Source organism: Bos indicus, chromosome 4 (genome assembly GCF_029378745.1).
Source record: "Bos indicus isolate NIAB-ARS_2022 breed Sahiwal x Tharparkar chromosome 4, NIAB-ARS_B.indTharparkar_mat_pri_1.0, whole genome shotgun sequence".
Classification (NCBI taxonomy): domain Eukaryota; kingdom Metazoa; phylum Chordata; class Mammalia; order Artiodactyla; family Bovidae; genus Bos; species Bos indicus.
The window spans coordinates 38,749,166-38,772,927 of NC_091763.1; the positions used below are offsets into that span (position 1 = coordinate 38,749,166).

The 23,762-nt window shown below is 37.3% G+C and overlaps 1 protein-coding gene across 8 annotated transcripts in view; it reads left to right on the forward strand.

Moving 5' to 3' along the window:
• Window positions 1-23,762, forward strand: part of CACNA2D1 (calcium voltage-gated channel auxiliary subunit alpha2delta 1) — a 520,469-nt gene that overhangs the window by 268,661 nt on the left and 228,046 nt on the right. For all 8 annotated transcript variants that reach the window (XM_070787669.1, XM_070787670.1, XM_070787671.1 and 5 more), the window contains exon 4: window positions 13,629-13,688. In XM_070787669.1, the coding sequence (XP_070643770.1) occupies window positions 13,629-13,688 (60 nt within the window). The remainder of the gene's footprint in view (window positions 1-13,628; window positions 13,689-23,762) is intronic.

Below are 23,762 nucleotides of genomic sequence, written 5' to 3' on the forward strand. Positions count from 1 at the left end.
TCCTTCTCCAATGCATGAAAGTGAAAAGTGAAAGGGAAGTCGCTCAGTCGTGTCCGACTCTTCGCGACCCCATGGACTGCAGCCCACCAGGGTCCTCCATCCATGGGACTTTCCAGGCAAGAGTACTGGAGTGGGGTGCCATTGCCTTCTCCAAATGGACTTGCAGTTAGTGTTAAATAGAAAGTCTGAGAGAGAGAGAGAAAAGAGAAGGAAAAAGGGAATTAGGGAATAGGAGGGAGAGACAACAAAGATATGGATAGAGTTAAGTATGTGATGGGAGTCAGGATAGTGTAAGGCTAGGGAACTAGTGGGTTATTTTTGTTTGTCTATCAACTTGTGCTACTGTTTCAAACAGTGTTTTTCAAAGTGATTAAATTCATATGTCTAGTATAGCTAAGATGTTTTTCTGGAACTCTCTTGCCTTTTCCATGATCCAGCGGATGTTGGCAATTTGATCTCTGGTTCCTCTGCCTTTTCTAAAATCAGCTTGAACATCAGGAAGTTCACGGTTCACATATTGCTGAAGCCTGGCTTGGAGAATTTGGAGCATTACTTTTCTAGCGTGTGAGATGAGTGCAATTGTGCGGTAGTTTGAGCATTCTTTGGCATTGCCTTTCTTTGGGATTGGAATGAAAACTGACCTTTTCCAGTCCTGTGGCCACTGCTGAGTTTTCCAAATTTGCTGGCATACTGAGTGCAGCACTTTCACAGCATCATCTTTCAGGATTTGGAATAGCTCAACTGGAATTCCATCACCTCCACTAGCTTTGTTCGAGTGATGCTTTCTAAGGCCCACTTGACTTCACATTCCAGGATGTCTGGCTCTAGGTCAGTGATCATACCATCAATAAACTGTGGAAAATTCTGAAAGAGATGGGAATACCAGACCACCTGATCTGCCTCTTGAGAAATTTGTATGCAGGTCAGGAAGCAACAGTTAGAACTGGACATGGAACAACAGACTGGTTCCAAATAGGAAAAGGAGTTCGTCAAAGCTGTATATTGTCACCCTGTTTATTTAACTTATATGCAGAGTACATCATGAGAAACTCTGGACTGTAAGAAACACAAGCTGGAATCAAGATTGCCGGGAGAAATACCAGTAACATCAGATATGCAGATGACAGCACCCTTATGGCAGAAAGTGAAAAGGAACTAAAAAGCCTCTTGATGAAAGTGAAAGTGGAGAGTGAAAAAGTTGGCTTAAAGCTCAACATTCAGAAAACGAAGATCATGGCATCCGGTCCCATCACTTCATGGGAAATAGATGGGGAAACTGGAAACAATGTCAGACTTTATTTTTCTGGGCTCCAAAATCACTGCAGATGGTGACTGCAGCCATGAAATTAAAAGACGTTTACCCTTGGAAGGAAAGTTATGACCAACCTAGATAGCATATTCAAAAGCAGAGACGTTACTTTGCCAACAAAGGTCCGTCTAGTCAAGGCTATGGTTTTTCCTGTGGTCGTGTATTGATGTGAGAGTTGGACTGTGAAGAAGGCTGAGCACCGAAGAATTGATGCTTTTGAACTGTGGTGTTGGAGAAGACTCTTGAGAGTCCCTTGGACTGCAAGGAGATCCATCCAGTCCATTCTGAAGGAGATCAGCCCTGGGCTTTCTTTGGAAGGAATGATGCTAAAGCTGAAACTCCAGTACTTTGGCCACCTCATGCAAAGAGTTGACTCATTGGAAAAGACTCTGATGCTGGGAGCGATTGGGGGCAAGAGGAGAAGGGGACCACAGAGCATGAGATGGCTGGATGGCATCACTGACTCGATGGACGTGAGTCTCAGTGAACTCCAGGAGTTGGTAATGGACAGGGAGGCCTGGCGTGTTGCGATTCATAGGGTCGCAAAGAGTCGGACACGACTGAGTGACTGATCTGATCTGATCTGAGTATAGCTAAACTATTACCTTCTTCTCGAGCAGGGTTTCCCAACGTCCAGGATCTAATGCCTGATGATGTAAAATGATTTAAGGTGAAGGTAATGTAATAATAATAGAAATAAACTGCACAATAAATGTAATGTGATTGAATCATCCTGAACTACCACCCCCCCCACCCCGACACACACACTCTCACAGTTTGTGAAAAATTGTCCTCCACAAAACCGGTCCCTGTGCCAAGAAGGTTGGAGACTGCTGTTCTAGAGGAGCCTTTTCAAGGTTTAGTCTGTGGAAAAGATGTTCTCTATGAAACAATGTAGATTTCTGGGAATGATCCCAGAATCAGAATCTTCAGATGGTTGTGGAGTTGAGTGGGTTTGTATGTATTCTAGGTGATTTGAACAGGTTCATCTGGTGATTCTTTTCAGGTATCAAAGTGTATCAAAGAGGTGTGTATCAGGCTGTGTATCAGCTTTTTCAGGTATCAAAGAGCTGATGTAGAAATTACTTTCCGTTCAACAGCTTTTTATTTTAGTGCTTGTGCTGCAGAGCCAAAAAAAAAAAAAAAGTGATAATTGCCAGTTGTGTATTATTTACTTTCACTATTGCTAAAAGGAGTTTTGCTATTCTTACCAGATGACATCTCCTTTACCCTGGCTTATATATTCCAAGCCTCTGCCAATTTATTTGGAGCTAATTGCATCTTGGAATATTAGACTTGAAGCTTTGTAGTTAATTTCAAAAGCATTTCCTGAATATGTTAGATCCTGGCTGAAATCTATACAACAAGATCCAGAAGCCATGTTCCAAAAGATTTAATTTTCACTGGGCCACAAATAAAAGAATAAATAATGACTGGCTTGATTTCAGCAACTTTTATTTGTATGTTTTGCATATATGATACTCCCTTAAATCTTACACTAGAAAGGAAAAATAGCGTTCATATACTGATCTGTTCTTGTTTCTAATTTCATTTATTATAAGATGAAATAAGACTGAAGAACTCATTTTACTGACTACTGTGTAAATCTGCTGTATTCCCTAAATTGTGATTGCTTTTGGTACACTCTGTAGTTCCACAGATAAGAGCTTTTCTACAGATCAAAATACAGTGAAAACTTAGGGACCATTAAGATGCTTTCATTCATTTCACTCACATATGTACACATTGAAGTGGTTATCATTGATTACCGTGCTGAGATACTCTGTCCTATGTAGTTGTGTTTGTAAGATTCAAATGGAAGTAAAACTTTATTGAGTTTATAATATGGTAGATATTGAAATACCAATAGAAAATATATAAAGTAGATATTGTTGTGAAATGCTGACAGAATGTTAAGTCCATTTCCTGTGATTCCATAGTTAGTGAATAGCAGCACCGGAATTGGAAACTGGATCTGTTTGATTCAAAAGTGCATGCTTATTTTAACAATTTTTTAATTGTTTAATTATTTAACTTATTTTAATGCTAGGGCTTTCCTCAGATCAGATCAGATCAGTCGCTCAGTCGTGTCCGACTCTTTGCGACCCCATGAATCGCAGCACGCCAGGCGTCCCTGTCCATCACCAACTCCTGGAGTTCACTGAGACTCACGTCCATCGAGTCAGTGATGCCATCCAGCCATCTCATGCTCTGTGGTCCCCTTCTCCTCTTGCCCCCAATCCCTCCCAGCATCAGAGTCTTTTCCAATGAGTCAACTCTTCGCATGAGGTGGCCAAAGTACTGGAGTTTCAGCTTTAGCATCATTCCTTCTAAAGAAATCCCAGGGCTGATCTCCTTCAGAATGGACTGGATGGATCTCCTTGCAGTCCAAGGGACTCTCAAGAGTCTTCTCCAACACCACAGTTCAAAAGCATCAATTTAAAGAATTTGCCTGCAATGCAGGAGACCCGGGTTTGATCCCTGGTTCAAGAAGGTCCCCTGGAGAAGGAAATGGCTACCCGGTAGCCATTCTCCAGTATTAGTGCCTGGAGAATTCCATGGGTAGAGGAGCCTGGTGGACAACAGTCCATGGGGTCGCAAAGAGTCAAACACGACTGAGCAACTAACACTGTCCCTATCCAGACTTATCAGTGGCACCTGTACACTGTTCTTCAGAGCCCAGAAGTCTGTTCTTTTACTTGGTTGCTGTTTTCAGTAGATGTTGTTAGATCATTCAAATGATTATCCTGATTCTTTAGGTATCTTAAGAACATTGGATGAAAATAGGGAAAACTTGTCAACAGAAACATAATACAATAATTTGCTCATTCTTATAGTTTGTTGACTATTTGAACATTGATTATATTACACTTGCATTTTTTACCAGTCTATTGTAGAGAACTAGTATTTACTTATTAGAAAGAAAAATCTTGACATACACTAACCAAAGAAATAGTTTTGAATTAGTTATTTATTTGAATGCTGTTTCAGTTCTTCATATTATTAACATTGAGTATCAACATTATTGGACTCTAGCAGAAATACCAGTTGATCTCTGAAGATTTCCTTTCAAAGCTATCAAAGGAAAATTCTTTGTAATTAAATGTTTCAGAGAACTTTATCTTTCATATGCAATTAGCATACAGTCTAGGAAGTAAATTTTTAACAGGTTTGGAAAATATTCCCAAGAAAAAATATCTTTAGATATTTTTAAGGAAAATGATAGAATTATTTCTTCTTACACTGTATAATTATACTGCTTTTATTAAACCTGCACATCACTTGGTAGAATGCAATGCTAGTGGAAAAGATAAAGATATGACAAAAAGGTGAAGGTTGAGAATAAATAGACCTTCAAGGGAGCTGATCTTTCTCTGATCTGATAAAACCTCTCCCATTATCTGTTTCTTTCTTTTCTTTTTTTTCCTTGCAGATCACTGCATATCAAAAGCTTTCTCCCTGATTAGCAACATTCTCTCTGGATTTGAGGGCAAGACCAAAAGAAAAAGATAGTATCCAAACTGACATATGACATTCTGTTCTATTTTTCTTGTAGTCTTTAGCAAATTCTAAAAAGTACTGGGCGTTTTTCCATTAACCTTAAATAGTTTTCTGCCTGTGTTTGTTTTTTTTTTCCTTGATTCTACTATGTGTCTTTGTATATTCTGTGAATGCCAAGTGATATTAACACTTTGATAGGTTTAGTGGTAACTAAAGGTTTGTCTTGTGGAATAAGAATAAGCTTTGGAGTTGGAAGGCTTAGGTTCAAGTCCATTTTGTTAAACTTGTTCTTAAAATATATCTTTAAGATGATTTTTTATTTTACATGCTCAGACCAACAGGTAGGTAGGGATGTATATATTATCAGTACTTTAATGACATTGTATCTATGCTTATCATTCCATACCCAAAGGACTTTTAAATCCATATGTGCTATTTTACTTTTATAAGCCATTTAATGAAAATATCTGGCTTATCTTAATATGACAGAATCTTCAGTTTTTTTCTTGTAGGTGTTTATGCTGATCTCGGTTTTTTGTTTCTATCTGGTGCTACATCTGGTTTTAGTGTTTGAAACTGTACTAAACTGTATTGTAAATTAAATGAGAGGAGATACATTTTCTTTTTCTGAAGTAAGTTAGTGTTCACTTCAGTTCAGTTACTCAGTCATGTCTGACTTTGCAAGCCAATGGAGTGCAGTACGCCAGCCTTGTCTGTCCATCACCAACTCCCGGAGCTTACTCAAACTCATGTTCATTGAGTCAATGATGCCATCTAATTATCTCATCATCTGTCTTCCCCTTCTCCTCCCGCCTTCATTCATTCCCAGCATCAGAGTCTTTTCCAGAGAGTCAGTTCTTCACATTCAGGTGGCCAAAGTATTGGCCATTCAGCTTCAGCATCAGTCCTTCCAATGAATACTTAGGACTGATTTCCTTTAGGATGGACTGGTTGGATCTCCTTGCAGTCCAAGGGACTCTCAAGAGTCTTCTCCAACACCACAGTTCAAAAGCATCAATTTTTTGACGCTGAGGTTTGTTTATAGTCCAACTCTCACATCCATACATGACTACTGGAAACATGAAAGCTTTGACTAGATGGACCTTTGTTGGCAAATAATGTCTCTGCTTTTTAATATGCTGTCTAAGTTGGTCATAACTTTTCTTCAAAGGAGCAAGCAGCTTTTAATTTCGGGGCTGCAGTCACCATTTGCAGTGATTTTGGAGCCAAGAAAAATAAAGTCTGTCATTGTTTCCATTGTTTCCCTATCTTTTTGCCATGAAGTGATGGGACCATATGACATTATCTTAGCTTTCTGAATGTTGAGTTTTAAGCCAATGTTTTCACTCTCTTCTTTCACTTTGATCAAGAGGCTCTTTAAGGGTGGTGTCATCTGCATATCTGAGGTTATTGATCTTTCTCGTGGCAATCTGGATTCCAGTTTAATTCCAGTTGATTGCAGCATTTCTCATGATGTACTCTGCATATAAGTTAAATAAGCAGGATGACAATATACAGTACTTTTGAAAGTACTCTTTCCCTATCTGTTGTTCCATGTCCAGTTCTAACTATAGCTTCTTGACCTGAATACAGATTTCTGAGGAGGCAGGTCAGTTCATCTGGTATTCCCATCTCTTGCAGAATATTCCACTGTTTATTGTGATCCACACAGTCAAAGTTGATAAAGTAGAAGTAGATGTATTTCTGGAACTCTCTCACTCTTTTGATGATCCAACGGATATTGGCAACTTGATCTTTGATTGAACAAGTTATTGTTACAGGGTTTATATATATAGGCAACTATGAAAACAGGGATTTCCTACTAAGCAAACATTCACATTTTATTAGGTAGGAATTTTATCAGTCTTAACACAATTTCCCCATGGCATTTAATGGTAGATCATTGGCTTTAAAATATAAAATGTCACTTTACCAAAATAAAAGCTAATTAGGGACTTGCAGTGTCCAGAAGATGTCTTTTTTCTTTTTTTTTTTAATTTTATTTTTAAACTTTAAAATATTGTGTTAGTTTTGCCAAATATCGAAATGAATCCATTAGAAATGAAAATGGAGAGATCACAACAGACAACACAGAAATACAAAGGATCATAAGAGACTACTATCAACAATTATATGGCAATAAAATGGACAACGTGGAAGAAATGGACAAATTCTTAGAAAAGTACAACTTTCCAAAACTGGACCAGGAAGAAATAGAAAATCTTAACAGACCCATCACAAGCACGGAAATTGAAACTGTAATCAAAAATCTTCGAGCAAACAAAAGCCCAGGTCCAGACGGCTTCACAGCTGAATTCTACCAAAAATTTAGAGAAGAGCTAACACCTATCCTGCTCAAACTCTTCCAGAAAATTGCAGAGGAAGGTAAACTTCCAAACTCATTCTATGAGGCCACCATCACCCTAATACCAAAACCTGACAAGGATCCCACAAAAAAAGAAAACTGTAGGCCAATATCACTGATGAACATAGATGCAAAAATCCTTAACAAAATTCTAGCAATCAGAATCCAACAATACGTTAAAAAGATCATACACCTTGACCAAGTGGGCTTTATCCCAGGGATGCAAGGATTCTTCAATATCCACAAATCAATCAATGTAATACACCACATTAACAAATTGAAAAATAAAAACCATATGATTATCTCAATAGATGCAGAGAAAGCCTTTGACCAAATTCAATATCCATTTATGATAAAAACCCTCCAGAAAGCAGGAATAGAAGGAACATACCTCAACATAATAAAAGCTATATATGACAAACCCACAGCAAACATTATCCTCAATGGTGAAAAATTGACAGCATTTCCTCTAAAGTCAGGAACAAGACAAGGGTGCCCACTTTCACCATTACTATTCAACATAGTTTTGGAAGTTTTGGCCACAGCAATCAGAGCAGAAAAAGAAATAAAAGGAATGCAAATTGGAAAAGAAAAAGTAAAACTCTCACTGTTTGCAGATGACATGATCCTCTACATAGAAAACCCTAAAGACTCCACCAGAAAATTACTAGAACTAATCAATGATTATAGTAAAGTTGCAGGATATAAAATCAACACACAGAAATCCCTTGCATTCCTATACACTAATAACGAGAAAACAGAAAGAGAAATTAAGGAAACAATTCCATTCACATTTGCAATGGAAAGAATAAAATACTTAGGAATATATCTACCTAAAGAAACTAAAGACCTATATATAGAAAACTATAAAACCCTGGTGAAAGAAATCAAAGAGGACACTGATAGATGGAGAAATATACCATGTTCATGGATTGGAAGAATCAATATAGTGAAAATGAGTATACTACCCAAAGCAATTTATAGATTCAATGCAATCCCTATCAAGCTACCAACAGTATTCTTCACAGAGCTAGAACAAATAATTTCACAATTTGTATGGAAATATAGAAAACCTCGAATAGCCAAAGCGATCTTGAGAAAGAAGAATGGAACTGGAGGAATCAACCTACCTGACTTCAGGCTCTACTACAAAGCCACAGTCATCAAGACAGTATGGTACTGGCACAAAGACAGAAATATAGATCAATGGAACAAAATAGAAAGCCCAGAGATAAATCCACACACATATGGACACCTTGTCTTTGACAAAGGAGGCAAGAATATACAATGGATTAAAGACAATCTCTTTAACAAGTTGTGCTGGGATAACTGGTCAACCACTTGTAAAAGAATGAAACTAGAACACTTTCTAACACCATACACAAAAATAAACTCAAAATGGATTAAAGATCTCAACGTAAGACCAGAAACTATAAAACTCCTAGAGGAGAACATAGGCAAAACACTCTATGACATAAAACACAGCAGGATCCTCCATGACCCACCTCCCAGAGAAATGGAAATAAAAGCAAAAATAAATAAATGGGACCTAATTAAACTTAAAAGCTTTGCACAATGAAGGAAACTATAACCAAGGTGAAAAGACAGCCTTCAGAATGGGAGAAAATAATAGCAAATGAAGCAACTGACAAACAACTAATCTCAAAAATATACAAGCAACTCCTACAGCTCAACTCCAGAAAAATAAATGACCCAATCAAAAAATGGGCCAAAGAACTAAATAGACATTTCTCCAAAGAAGACATACAGATGGCTAACAAACACATGAAAAGATGCTCAACATCACTCATTATCAGAGAAATGCAAATCAAAACCACTATGAGGTACCATTTCATGCCAGTCAGAATGGCTGCGATCCAAAAGTCTACAAGCAATAAATGCTGGAGAGGGTGTGGAGAAAAGGGAACCCTCTTACACTGTTGGTGGGAATGCAAACTAGTACAGCCACTGTGGAGAACAGTGTGGAGATCCCTTAAAAAACTGGAAATAGAACTGCCTTATGATCCAGCAATCCCACTGCTGGGCATACACACTGAGGAAACCAGAAGGGAAAGAGACACGTGTACCCCAATGTTCATCGCAGCACTGTTTATAATAGCCAGGACATGGAAGCAACCTAGATGTCCATCAGCAGATGAATGGATAAGAAAGCTGTGGTACATATACACGATGGAGTATTACTCAGCCATTAAAAAGAATTCATTTGAATCAGTTCTAATGAGGTGGATGAAACTGGAGCCTATTATACAGAGTGAAGTAAGCCAGAAAGAAAAACACCAATACAGTATACTAACACATATATATGGAATTTAGAAAGATGGTAACAATGACCCTGTGTACGAGACAGCAAAAGAGACACTGATGTATAGAACAGTCTTTTGGACTCTGTGGGAGAGGGATAGGGTGGGAAGATTTGGGAGAATGGCATTGAAGCATGTATTATATCATGTATGAAACGAGTTGCCAGTCCAGGTTCGATGCACGATACTGGATGCTTGGGGCTGGTGCATTGGGATGACCCAGAGGGATGCTATTGGGAGGGAGGAGGGAGGAGGGAGGAGGGTTCAAGACATCTGTTTTCTGTGAGTCATGACTAGCTGGTTTTTTGCCACAAGAAAGGGCACTATCAGCAACTATTTGTTTCGATTCCCAAGATAGGCTAAGTAGCTAAAGTTCTGTATTTTGCTTTCTCATGAAAAATGCTAGGTAAAAAAATTATTTTATTAATTTCTTTGTGAAAAAAGAAGATAGTAGTAGTGCATTTTCATAATATGTATCTCTTGATTTCCAAGCTGGGGATATAAAATTCAGCAAATTTTCAGCTCTCAACTAATGTGTTAAAATACTTTTTTGCTTCTACAGAAATACAGGTCTTTAGGCTTCTAAAGCTATTTAGGAATCTTGCAATAAATGGCATTTACTTCATAAAATTAGTGTATCTATATATATAATTATCATATATGTATAGGAAAGATTATTTGGACTCTCTACCCTCTAAGAGAGTCGTCTTATAGTTTATGACCATTGTTCATCCCTGTTTAGTTTTTTCTAGCAATAATTAGCTGATGATTACTATCACTGTGGCTTGTTAAACGTGGATTATGTTCCCATTATGAACCATGTGATTCTGAGTTAGATCAGAGTACAGCCCAGCATGGTTGAGTGAGACCTGGTGCCCTGAAACCCATGTATGGTCCTGTGGGTGAATGTCCCCCAGTGTGTTTTGTTGGATTAGCAGCCTCCTTGTGTGTGTCTTGCAAGGAAAAATCTTAATATCCCTCTTCAAGAAATGTTAGAGTTCTAATATTTCTTAACCTAAAAATTATATAACTTATTTGTATTCTATCCAGTATTTTGTTTAAATTTACAAAATGCTTAAGTTTATTATTGGCCCTATTTGTATGAGTAATTTAGTTCTTATATGGATTGTTAAAAATGGGGGAAGGACATACATTCTGAATTTTCTGAAGTCTATGCATTTTTTCCCCTCATTCTGTCTTTTCTTTTTTTCCTAGTAAAGTTTTCTTATAAAGAAATTGCTTCCAATTACATTTCTTTTACCATTTTATTAATTTTTTTTAGCAATATTTTTATACTGTATGAGTTTTTAATGTATTGTGATACAGTGTGACTTTCTGAAATAAATACACTTTTCCCATGATTTTGGTCTGTTTAGGAGTTTGTCTTTTTTTGTCTTTTTTGGGTTACTCTCCCTGGTACAATTTCTAACATTTATTAGATTCTCCTAAGTTACATCACTGCCTAGTAGTTGATAAACCGGAACCATTGTCATTTAAGCACACTGGGGAATTTTTCCTTTACAGTGATTCAGTGGGCTTTCCTGATAGCTCAGTTGATAAAAATCCACCTGCAATGAAGGAGAACCTGGTTGGTTTCCTGGGTCGGGAAGATCCACTGGAGAAGGAGTAGGCCACTCCAGTATTCTTGGGCTTCCCTGTGGCTCAGCTGGTAGAGAATCTGCCTGCAATGGAGGAGACAGGGGTTCGATTCCTGGGTTGGGAAGATACCCTGGAGGAGGGAAAGGCTATCCACTCCAGTATTCTGGCCTGGAGAATTCCATGGACTATAGGTATAGTTCATGGGGTTGCAAAGAGTCGGACATGACTGAGCGACTTTCACTTTCACTTTTCGAGACTCTTGAGATTTCCCACTAGGCAATATTTTGTAGTCATTGTGAATAGGTACATCATAGTTTAGAAAAATGAATGGGTTATAGCATTAAATGGGCTTCCCTGGTAGCTCAGCTGGTAAATAACCCTCCTGCAATGCAGGAGACACCAGTTTGATTCCTGGGTCAGGAAGATCTGCTGGAGAACGGATAGGCTACCCAATCCAGCATTCTTGTGCTTGTCTGGTGGCTTAGATGGTAAAGAATCAGCCTGCAACGTGGGAGATCTGAGTTCGATCGCTGGATTGGGAAGATCCCCTGGAGAAGGGAACAGCTACCCATCCAGTATTCTGGCCTGGAAAATTCCATGGATGATATAGTCCATGGGGTCACAAAGAGTCAGACATTTCTGAGTGACTTGCACTTTCACTCTCACAGTATTATATAAAAGGGAATAAAGCCAGTACAGTCTTCCCAGGTGGCACACTGGTAAAGAATCTGCCTGCCAGTGCAGGAGATGCAAGAGATGGAGGTTTATCCCTGGGTCCGGATGATCCCCTGGAGTAGAAAATGGCAACCCTCTCCAGTATTCTTGCCTGGAATATTCCATGGACAGAGGAGCCTGATGGGGGCAAAGAGTCAGACACGATTGAGCCCCCCCCCACACACACATACACAGCCAATATACTAATATAAAATTTATCTTAAAGAATGTTTCCATTCCTCGTCTGGGCTAGACTTCCACAACAAGACCACATACTGAAGTGTACAGTTTATACTGAAAGACCAAAAACATGAAACAGCAAACCACTATGAGATTTACACTTTTCTAAAGCCTAACTTGATCGTTTCTATCTCTAAATAAATTAGTTTAATGCATATATTTACTGTTAAACTTGTCCTATTTTGCCTGTCTCCTAGCTGTCTAGGGGGCAGGATACAGATGAAGTGACATAGAGTACAGATGTAATCATAATTATCCTTCACAGTTAGATAGCTGATGTATATATTTGCTTACTGTCTGTCAGGCACTGTTCTAAGCAGCTTATAAATAGTGTAGTATAGTATTTAATTCTTTCAGCAATCAATGAGGTAGATTTTGACACTATTCCCATTAGAAGATAGGAAGAGAAACTTAACTTTTCCCAAGTTTGCACAGCTAGTGTGCAGCAGGGTTAGTATTTAAAACCAAGTAGTCTAGTTTTTAATCTATTCTTAATCACTAAGTGTTACTGTCTTTTGTGAAAACTTAGCCCAATGGAGAACGTGATAGCATCAGTGGGAAATACAGAGAGAAAATATAAAAACTATTGGAAAAAAATTTATCTGCAAAAAATCATTAGGCTGACAATAGGTATTTCATCTCCAACGAAACCTAACGAAATAACCTTTTAGAAGTGCTAAAGGTAAATAAGTCAGACTAGAATTCTCTAATGACTTTGGAGTACAAGAAAGAAGGGGAAATAAAGCCATTTTCGAGTGTGTGGATTGATAGTTTGCTCCTCACAGGTATCTGAATAAACTCTTAGGAATGTATTTTACCAAGGAGAAAATTATTACAATTTTGTCTTTTTTGGTTAAAAAATAAGCTAAAAATGCTATTAAGAATGTGTGTGTACAAAATTTAGCCCATATTTATTGATTTCCGAATGTCATTTCTTTCCAGTATATGTTATAAAGGTATTCATTAAAAGCAAGGTTTTACCGATTAATATACTCTAGTGATGGAGAAGGCAATGGCACCCCACTCCAGTACTCTTGCCTGGAAAATCCCATGGACAGAGGAGCCTGGTGGGCTGCAGTCCATGGGGTCGCTAGGAGTCGGGCACGACTGAGCGACTTCACTTTCACTTTCACACAATGGAGAAGGCAATGGCAGCCCACTCCAGTGTTCTTGCCTGGAGAATCCCAGGGACGGTGGAGCCCGGTGGGCTGCTGTCTATGGGGTCGCACAGAGTCGGACACGACTGAAGCGACTTAGCAGCAGCAGCAGCAGCATACTCTAGTGATCAAAGCTTTTCTCTTAAATAATTGTTAGTCATTGATAGATGGCATCACACTACTGAAGAGGCAGAGGTAGTAAACTTACTGGTATTCAAGAGTACTATGCTATTTACATTTAAGAGTAAATACATATATATCAACTTTAGTAAATTAGGTTATTAAATCATTTAGAATTTATGAATCACAAATAAGGAACGTCTCTTTTATGTCTTAATAATCGATTTGAAAACCCAAGCATTATATAACAATTATATAATCATGTGGTCATTTGAATTCTAAGAATCTTGTTTCCTTTGCAGCGTCTAGCTTTGGAAGCAGAGAAAGTTCAAGCAGCCCACCAGTGGAGAGAGGATTTCGCAGTAAGCACCCTTTTAAACTACTTGAATTAATATTTACATTAATGTCCTGTGTTTTGATAACCTAATGGTTGCATTTAAAATATATTTTTAGTGATGGACTTTGGGACAAAAAACAGTTCACTATACTTCATTTTAAAAAGTACCTTCAAATATTATCCCATACTCCAAGGTATTTATAAAATTAATAACAAAAATAACATTAAACTGTAGTATATGAATAATCTTTGCATGTATTATGAAAATATAGTAGTTGAAAAACAAGTAGCATTTTCTAAGAAATGCCATGCATAATGTAATCACTTTGGTGGGCAATACAATTGAAGTTAGAATAAATGTATTAAGATTTCTTTAATTTGTTCCACATTAGCTAGACATTATTTATTGTCTGTTCTGGTTTGTTTTTACAAATATCAGAGGATACTAACTTTTGTCTGAGTTTTTTTTTGAAAAACTAGTTTTGTGCTTCAAGAGTCATTGGGGTGAATTATACAAATCTCAGAAATTCTTGTGATGAATTCCTTTCCTTTTTTGCCTCCCTCCCTCCCACCCTTCCTCCTTCCCTCTTTCCTTTCTTCCTTCTCTCCCTCCTTTCTTCCCTCCCTTTTGCCTTCCCTTCCTTCCTCCCACCTGTAGCTTTGTCTTATCTTCTTATGTCCTTGAAGAAGTCTGACTTTAATAGTTAAAAGACTTCTGTTACAAATATTTGAGTTATTTCATTTATAGTGAACATCTCTTTCAGTTCAGTTCAGTTCAGTCACTCAGTCATGTCCGACTCTTTGCGACCCCATGAATTGCAGCACGCCAGGCCTCCCTGTTCATCACCAACTCCTGGAGTTCACCCAAACTCATGTCCATCGAGTTGGTGATGCCATCCAGCCATCTCATCCTCTGTCGTCCCCTTCTCCTCCTGCAAGAACAGTTCCAGACAACTCATTTGGGGAATGTTAACTGTGTCCTCCCCCGTTTAAAGTATCTTTCTCTAATATGATTACAGTAAGAATGACAGCTTGAATATACTGTTCAATTGTCTTTGAAAAACAAAAATCTCAAATTTCAAGATAAAGTTGTGCTTCAATACAACACTAAACTTGTTTAGTGTTTAGGAATTAAGGTTTAAGGTTTAGAAATTAGCAGTTTTACTTTGTGTTTCTGTGATTATATTGTATATCAAAGGAAAATATAGTAAATGGCACTTCATTTACTTATAGGGTAATAGTTAAATAGTCTTTTGTGTTTATTAGTTCTGATATTATTTACTTTTACTCTCTTCTACCAATTTATATTTCTTAAGTAAACTCCTAGTCTACTCAGTTGAGACTCTGATTACTGTCAGTTCAATTCTTTCATTTGGATTGATCATATTGCTTGATTTATTGGTATCATGTAGATACTGGCTTAATCCACAGTTGTTTTTTATAGATGCACAGGTCAATATGGCATCCATAAAATATATATAAAGAAAAAAATTAATGATTAAGTTAAAATGCAGTCTTTTTCAATATAGAGGAGAAATTTTAAACTCATCCAGTGAAGATTTTACAATGCAGTTTGTTGCTGTTACATGAAAGGAAACTAAACTTGCATTTGTTTGGTGTGGCTTGAATAAACCAAAAATAGCCAAATATTCTTTTGATGAACTGATAATTAATGCAATTTATTTTTCCTCCCCTCTTAGAAGTGGCATAGTAAAAGCATAATAGTTGTAAAGTTAGACCTTGTAGTCTGCCTAGTCTTGATATAGTAAGTTGGTGCTTTTAGTTTTAATCATGAGTAATTCTGAGAATCTAAAAATTTTAAGTTCATTCAAATCAGACTGCACAGCATGTAGATTAGACTGGTCTTCTCAAAAGCTTATCTTGCATTAAAGGAATTTGGTAATATTTCAGTCATTTATTAGTGGTATGTCTTTTCAAATTTTCTAGGGAGAAATGCTGTATGAAAATAACTTTACAAGTAGGAATGTAGTATATAAAATTTCCTTTCCCAGATATGTTGACTCATTAACGCTATGTTAACATTATGGCAATGATTTATTTTTCCTTATAGAAGTAATGGGTGACCATTGTAGGTGACATGAAAACTCTTAATAGATGACATGAAAACTCTTAAATGTGTGCTAGCCATTACTCTTTTATTTAATCTAAACCATCATCTATTGTATTGCACTTTACCATTTATGTATAGCTAAGAAGGAAAAAAAAAGGGAAACCAGTCAAATTATGATACATCACCAATTTTAAGCAGTATTTATACTTTTTGGATATCAAAATGTGTAAAAATTTACCTTGAAATATAGCTTTTTAAAATCTACTCTCTCAGTGCCTGTATCCATACAGAAGTATGGCTAGGAAAAGTTATGCAAGAGAACAAGTCAGTTACACAATGACAGATGCCATCACTAGATGTTCTATTGTTAAATAGAAAGTAAATGATTTACCCAGATTTAGGAGTTCTTAGCAAATAGTCATCACTGTGTGGGAGAATTTTGAACAAATTCAGTTCTAAATTTCCCCCTAAATTACTTCACAATTTATTCAAGATCTATGAACATAGTGATTGACATTAAAAGAGACCATTTAAGGGAAAACAAATTAGTGCACTTTAGAGCCCTGTCAACTCATTTCCTGAGTACCCTTCTTGATTAACTATAAATGGTGTTCACAGTATACATATCTGTCACAATTTGCATGTTAAGAAATGATATTTTCCATGAAGTCTTTACAGTAGCTCTTCCCTTTGAAATAACACAGGTGAGGGACTGTTGAGACAATAGTGATCTTATATTTGAAGAATAGAACCTGGATGAAGATTGCCTTTGGATTCAAATAAGTAAATATTGCAAAAATAGGAGATCCTTTTCCTCCCTTTTGTTTGTTTTCTTCTCTGATAAACTAGATGATGCTACAATTCATTTACATACAGTAAGGTTAAACAAATCCTTCAAGACTATGAAAAAAATTAAGTTCACTTTCATGAGTGGTTGGTAATTATTAAATCTCCCTTTATTTTGTGAACACAGGCAAAACAACTGCAAATTTATCAATTTCTTAACCAAACATTTAAAAATATTTAAGTTAAATTCTTCCATACTCCAAAAGATCCTTCTTTTAAACTTTATAAGCCTTTTATCTTTTGAAGGATTTAACTATTTGCATCAGTGCAATACTTCTTTAATGCCACCCTTTAATAATTTAACACTAGGATGATTTAGAAGGCAGAAATAATTTACTAAAAGGTACATTAACATTTCAAAAAGAAATATAATATGCTAGTTCTTCCCTCCAGTATAAGTAGGGTGGTTTCATTAACATTACTTAGGCAAAATGTTGATTAACATTCTGTAGTCCGTACTGTAGAGAAATCTCAAGAACAACAAGAACAAAAGGCAAAGCACTAAAATGCTGGCAACAAGAAAGGGCTCCTGTAATTCACGCTGTCCTTCAGCTCCACTCAATTCCCAGTTGGATGTACAATTGAAGGAACAAAAGGCGTATACTCTAAATGGATTAAGATTCATGTGGTCATGCATTTACAAGTTCAAACCAATATTTGTAAATAAGCTGTGTCTACCAGCTTCCTTTCAGGTCTGCATACAACTTACTGGCATTAAAGGGGACTTTTTATTTCATGTATGATGGGGCAAATTATTTTATTAAGGGCAGGTGGGAGAAGGAAAAAGGAGCTTGGAAAATTAATTGTTCTGCATTAAATAATTGCTTTTATTTCTACTGAACAGATCTTTTCCATTCGCTTCTGAAATCTCATTTGATTGCATTGCAATGGTTGGTTAACTAAAGCAATTTTGTTTCCAACTAAGCCTGCAATATTAATTGTACTTACACATGTATAAACATAAGGGGTACCTAATTTGTATTTTAATAAGTGGGATCCTTATGTATGGCTTATTAGCATCAGCTTGCTACTGTGAAGGCTGAGTACAGACAGGCTAAATTGGCCAGTAAATAAAACATTTGACGAGCCTCCTTTTAGCTCTAGCTTCACAGAGAAACTAAATTAGACAGTAGAAATTTTTCTAGTGAAGTTGAATGCTATTGAGTGTTAATCAGGCTAATTTAGTTTTCCTAATTTAGTTTTAATTATATATATATTTTTAAATTACCCTACTCTAATAATATTTTCAAATGTTGCTTTAAAAGTTGTACTGTGTAGAATTTTGTGTTTATATGAGTTAAATTAATGGGCACTGGCATTGTATATTTATTATTTCACCTATCCTTATCATTTCATGAAATAGCCTAACCTTTATTGATTGCAGCACAAACAGTTGTGAATATGGGAACTATGAAATCATACTATATTCATTTTGGTTACAATGTATAAGAGAAACACTGTTCTAAATTTGTGCAGGTGCTGGATATGAAAGTGCTGACTTCCTAGGAGTAAAAAATGAAAAATGGTGGGCAAGGTGGCATTTTGTCTTAATGAAAGAATGAATGAATTTAAAAGATTATCAAGATACTTTAGTCTGTAATGGATTTAGTCTTTGTCAGTTTCTACCTTTGGTAGAGTCATTTTTTGGAATCAAGAGCGTTCATATTTCAGTATATTTTTGCAACACTTCTTACATAGGGAAGTAATCAATTTTTTACTACTGCTTTTTTGAGTCTTACCAATTTTCTCCTCATCATCAAGACAGATGAAAAGGAGCCACAATGCAAAACTGATTTACCCCCAAATTGTGGGAAACCAATTTAATAGAAAAGATCCAGACAAATATGTGTTATCTGACTCTTGTTTGTTTGTGCATGCACATAAAAGCCCATGGTAAAATGACTATAAGACACCAGAGTAGAAAATAATAACCAGGGGCGTTAAATGATCCATTATCCTGATTACCCCTTTTTTTTCTTATATTGAAAAAAAAAGGCAACGTATTCACTCATTATTTACCTAGCCAATACTGTTTTTTAAAAAAATAATTTTTAATATATTCTAGTAAGTATTTTGTCCTCACTATTATTTCTTTTGAAGCCAAAGTCACATGATAGTATACGATGATACAGTAGAACTCCTGCAAGTAAAGCATCATGACAGTATGTGCTGGAATAATGCAAATGTAGATCTAATTGGAGCTTCGTAAATTTTTTTTTTTCCCTCCTCTCAGGAAGGTAGAGAGAACTTGGGACAGGTGTCTGATTTGGGAAATGGGGAGGTGGATGGAATCTTCTATATTTTTCAAACCTAATCTGCTGCCTGTGTATCCCAGGATTGAGCTGATTTTACATTACTACATTAAGGGGAGATTCCTGGAATTACTGCCATGTTCTAAAAATTATAACCATGAAGAACACACAAAATCATCCTCATTGATACTTAAGTTAGAGTCAGTTATTATCATCGGTAGATATTAAATTGTAATTGTCACGAGAGCTTTTGAATGTACTCATTTCATTAACTTCACTATAAGTTGAGCTGCATTTTATTACAGTTTTTGGATACCCCTTATTTGCATTAAGGTGAGGTTTACTATCTTAATTTCTCAACCGCAAAAGAAATGAAAAGATGAAGAAAAATGTATCAGCATTACAAATCAATGTAGAGTCTACAAAGATTTGCTGTATAAACTTTTATCCGATTGATTTTCTTACTTAAAAATCTGCAGTTACTTTCCATTTTCAGTGGAATGGTATACCAGGTATACCAGGCCTTTCATGATCTTGCCCCATCTTATCTTTAGTAAATTTTCCATTGCAACATTTTCCCAGTAGTTATTACCCTTTCCCTGAAATTCTGAGTCCTAAGCAGAGTAAACTACTTGATGTTTTCCTTAGACAGTATTTCCTTCCTCTTCTCACCTTTTGAAAATTTCTGCCTAGAATATTTCATCTCTTCCCCAATTTCCTTTTGGTTTTGATCCACCAATCTTGGATTCATTGTTTGTTTTATATGGTCCTCTAATGCTGAGCATGTATTCATATTCAGGTATATACTCCCTATATAATTTTCCTTTTACCATATTTTTTCAGCACTGAAATGTAAACTTCTTGGGGATAAAAAAAACTTTGGCTAAAGCATAACCAAAATAACTATAGTACAGTGGAACCCCACTCCAGTGCTCTTGCCTGGAAAATCCCATGGACGGAGGAGCCTGGTGCTCTGCAGTCCATGGGGTTGCTAGGAGTCAGACACGACTGAGCAACTTCACTTTCACTTTTCACTTTCATGCACTGGAGAAGGAAATGGCAACCCACTCCAGTGTTCTTGCCTGGAGAACCCCAGGCACGGGGGAGCCTGGTGGGCTGGCGTCTATGGGGTTGCACAGAGTCGGACACAACTGAGGCGACTTAGCAGCAGCAGCAGCAGCAGCAGCAGTACATAATAAGACAGTAGTGTATAAGTAAGTAATTTTTAAATTAAAAGTACTGAGATATCCATATTTTACTCTAAACATTTATTGTCAATTTTTCTGGAGGAATAATTTTTAAAGTTTGTTGAAACTGCACATTTTTAATGTCTGAATATGTTTGCCCACAGCTGTGGTATAGGTCCAGAACACTGGGCAAATCTCCTTTAAGTACTGGCTTTCCTACTAACTTGCAATGCAATTTTAGAAAACTAGCAATCTTTTGATATTAATTTCTTTATATAGAAATCTTGGTTCTTTTGTCTCCACTGGCATAATTATTTTTGTGAGATGCTCTGTGCCCTCCCTAGCTCCATAACAAAGAAGCTATTTACTAGAAACCTTGAGATACATCTCAGGTGCTCACATCCAGGTTGGTACAAGACCTGTGATGGCTGTTTGCCTAGTCCAGTGAGCATCTCCCAGCTGCCTTGACTCTGGTACTCAATCTCTTTTCATTGCTCTGATGAAAGAAATACCATTCTGCTCAAGCTGCTATCAACTGGTGCGTCCCTAACTGTAAAGCCTTTGAACTGCAGTCTTAGGGTATTCTGTGCAGAAAGAGGGTAAATGACCTTATTCCTAACCATAGACAGTTTTTAAAACATAGATAAATAATATTTTAATGTACCATTTTAAAAAGTCAGAGTTCATACAAAACATCCACTGTGAACAAAATATCAAACTTACTTTTCTTTATAGAAAATGGATTGTCATGAGAACACAACATGAGATCTATCCTCTTAAGAAAGTATAAGTAAGGGTACAGTACGTTGTTACCTAAGGGTAGTGTTGTGTGGTTGACGCTCATAGCTGTTTCTCTAGCTTGGTTGATATTTTATGCCATTGATTACTGACTCCCATTTCTTCCTCCTCTCCAAACCCTGGTAACCACCATTCCAGTCTTTGATTTTATTAACTTGACTGTTTTAGTTATTTCATGTAAGTGGAATCACGTACTATTCGTCTTTGTGTCTTCTTTATTTCACTCAGTGCAATGTCCTCGAAATCCATCCATGTTGCTGTATTTATTGTAGAATCTTTACTTTGTGTGTGTGTGTGTGTGTGTGCATTTAGTCATGTCCAGCTCTTTGCAATCCCATGGACTGTAGCCCCCCAGGCTCCTATGTCCATGGAATTCTCCAGGCAAGAATACTGGAGAGGGTTGCTATTTCCGTCTCCAGAGATCTTCCTGACCCAGGGATCGAATTCATGTCTCTTGTGTCTCTTGCATTGCCAGGCAGGTTCTTTATCAGCTGAGCTGTTGGTGAAGCCCTCTACTTTTTAGAGAGGCTGAATAATAATATATTGTATTTATATACCATAATTTTTTCATCCATTCATCTGTCAATGGATGTTTTGATAGTTTCCACATGTTCAGTTCAGCTCAATCACTCAGTCGTGTCTGACTCTTTGTGACCCCATGGACTGCAGCACTCCAGGCTTCCCTGGCCATCACCAACTCCTGGAGCTTACTGAAACTCATGTCCATCAAGTCGGTGATACCATCCAACTATCTCATCCTCTGCCGTCCCTTCTCTTCCTGTCTTCAGTCTTTCCCAAGATCAGGGTCTTTCCCGATAAGTCAGTTCTTCATATCTGGTGGCCAAAGTATTGGAGTTTCAGCTTCAGCATCAGTCCTTCCAATGAATATTCAGGATCGATTTCCTTTAGAATTGACTAGTTTGATCTCCTTGCAGTTCAAGGGACTCTCAAGAGTCTTCTCCAACACCACAGTTCAAAAGCATCAATTCTTTGGCGCTCAGCTTTCTTTGGCACTCAGTCCAACTCTTACATCCATACATGACTACTGGAAAAGCTATAACTTTGACTAGACAGACCTTTGTTGGCAAAGTAATGTCTTTGCTTTTTAGTATGCTGTCTAGGTTAGTCATAGACAGAGTTCCTGAAGAACAATGGACGGAGGTTCGTGAAATTGTAAAGGAGGCAGTGATCAAGACCTTCCCCCCAAAAAAGAAATGCAAAAAGGCAAAATAGTTATCTGAGGAGGCCTTACAAATAGCTGAGGAAAAAAAAAAAAAAGGAATCTAAAGGCAAAGGAGAAAAGGAAAGATATACCCATTTGAATGCAGAGTTCCAAAGAATAGTAAAGAAAGATAAGAAAGCCTTTCTCAGTGATCAGTGCAAAGAAATAGAGGAAAACTATAGAGTAGGAAAGACTGGAGATCTATTCAAGAAAATTAGAGATACCAAGGGAACATTTCATGCAAACATGGGCACAATAAAGGACAGACATGGTATGGACCTAACAGAAGCAGGTATTAAGAAGAGGTGGCAAGAATACACAGAGAAACTATACAAAAAAGATCTTCATGACCAGATAACCACGATGGTGTGATCACTCACCTAGAGCCAGACATCCTGGAGTGCAAAGTCAAGTAAGTGGCCCTTAGGAAGCATCACTACAAACAAATTTCTAAATTTCCATATCTTAGCTATTTTAAATAAGGGTACAATGAAAATGAAAGTGTTATTATTTCTTCTAGATCTTGATTTTAATTCTTTTGGACACATAGCTGCAAATGGGATTGCTGGATTAAATGATAGTTCTGTTTTTTGTTTTTAATTTTTTTTTTAGCAACTATACTGTTTTGTGTAATGATTGCACCATTTTGGATTCTCGCCAGTAGTTTGCAAGGGTTCCAATTTCTCTACATCCTCACCAATGCTTGTTGGTTATCTAATGCATTAAAGACCTAACGGTAAAAATCTAAAACTGTAAGACACTTAAACATAGCGGAAAAGTTTCATGACATTATTCTTGGCAGTGATTTTATGGAGGGACACCAAAAGCATAGGCAAGAAAACCCAAAATAGACACATGAGACTACACAAAACTAAGAGCTTGTGCACAGCAAAGGGAGCAATCAGCACAGTGAACAGCAGCCTGAGAACGGGAGAAAATATTTGCAAACCATATATCTGATAAGAGGCTTATCTCCAAAATATATAAGAAGCCCATACAACCCATTAACAAAAATAACAATCTGAGGCCTTTCTCGTCATCAGACTGTGGAGCTAGTTCTCATATTCCCATGTGTTTAAAGTGAAAGTCACTCAGTCATGTCTGTCTCTTTGCAATCCCATGGACTGTAGCCTTCCAGGCGCCTCTGTCCGTGGAGTTTTTCAGGCCAAAATTCTAGAGTAGCTGTTTCCTTCTCCGGGGGGATCTTCCCAACTCAGGAAGCAAACACAGGTCTCCCTCATTGCAGGCAAATTCTTTATTGTTTGAGCCACCAGGAAAGCCCGTTTATTTAATTCTTCTTTCAAATAGGGCAGACACACTTTTCCTTAGGAGTCTTTGAGGAGACTTAACCTTATCCTCTGGAGAAGGCAATGGCACCCCACTCCAGTACTCTTGCCTGGAAAATCCAATGGACCGAGGAGCCTGGTGGGCTGCAGTCCATGGGGTCACTAACAGTCGGACACGACTGAGCGACTTCACTTTCACTTTTCACTTTTCATGCATTGGAGAAGGAAATGGCAACCCACTCTAGTGTTCTTGCCTGGAGAATCCCAGGGACCGGGGAGCCTGGTGGGCTGCCATCTCTGGGGTTGCACAGAGTCAGACATGACTGAATCGACTCAGCAGCAGCAGCAGCAGCAGCAACCTTATCCTCATCTTATAAATATCCCTGTAAACTCTTCTTCATGTTTTTCTCCTTTTGTAGAAAACAGTCCTCCTCCAG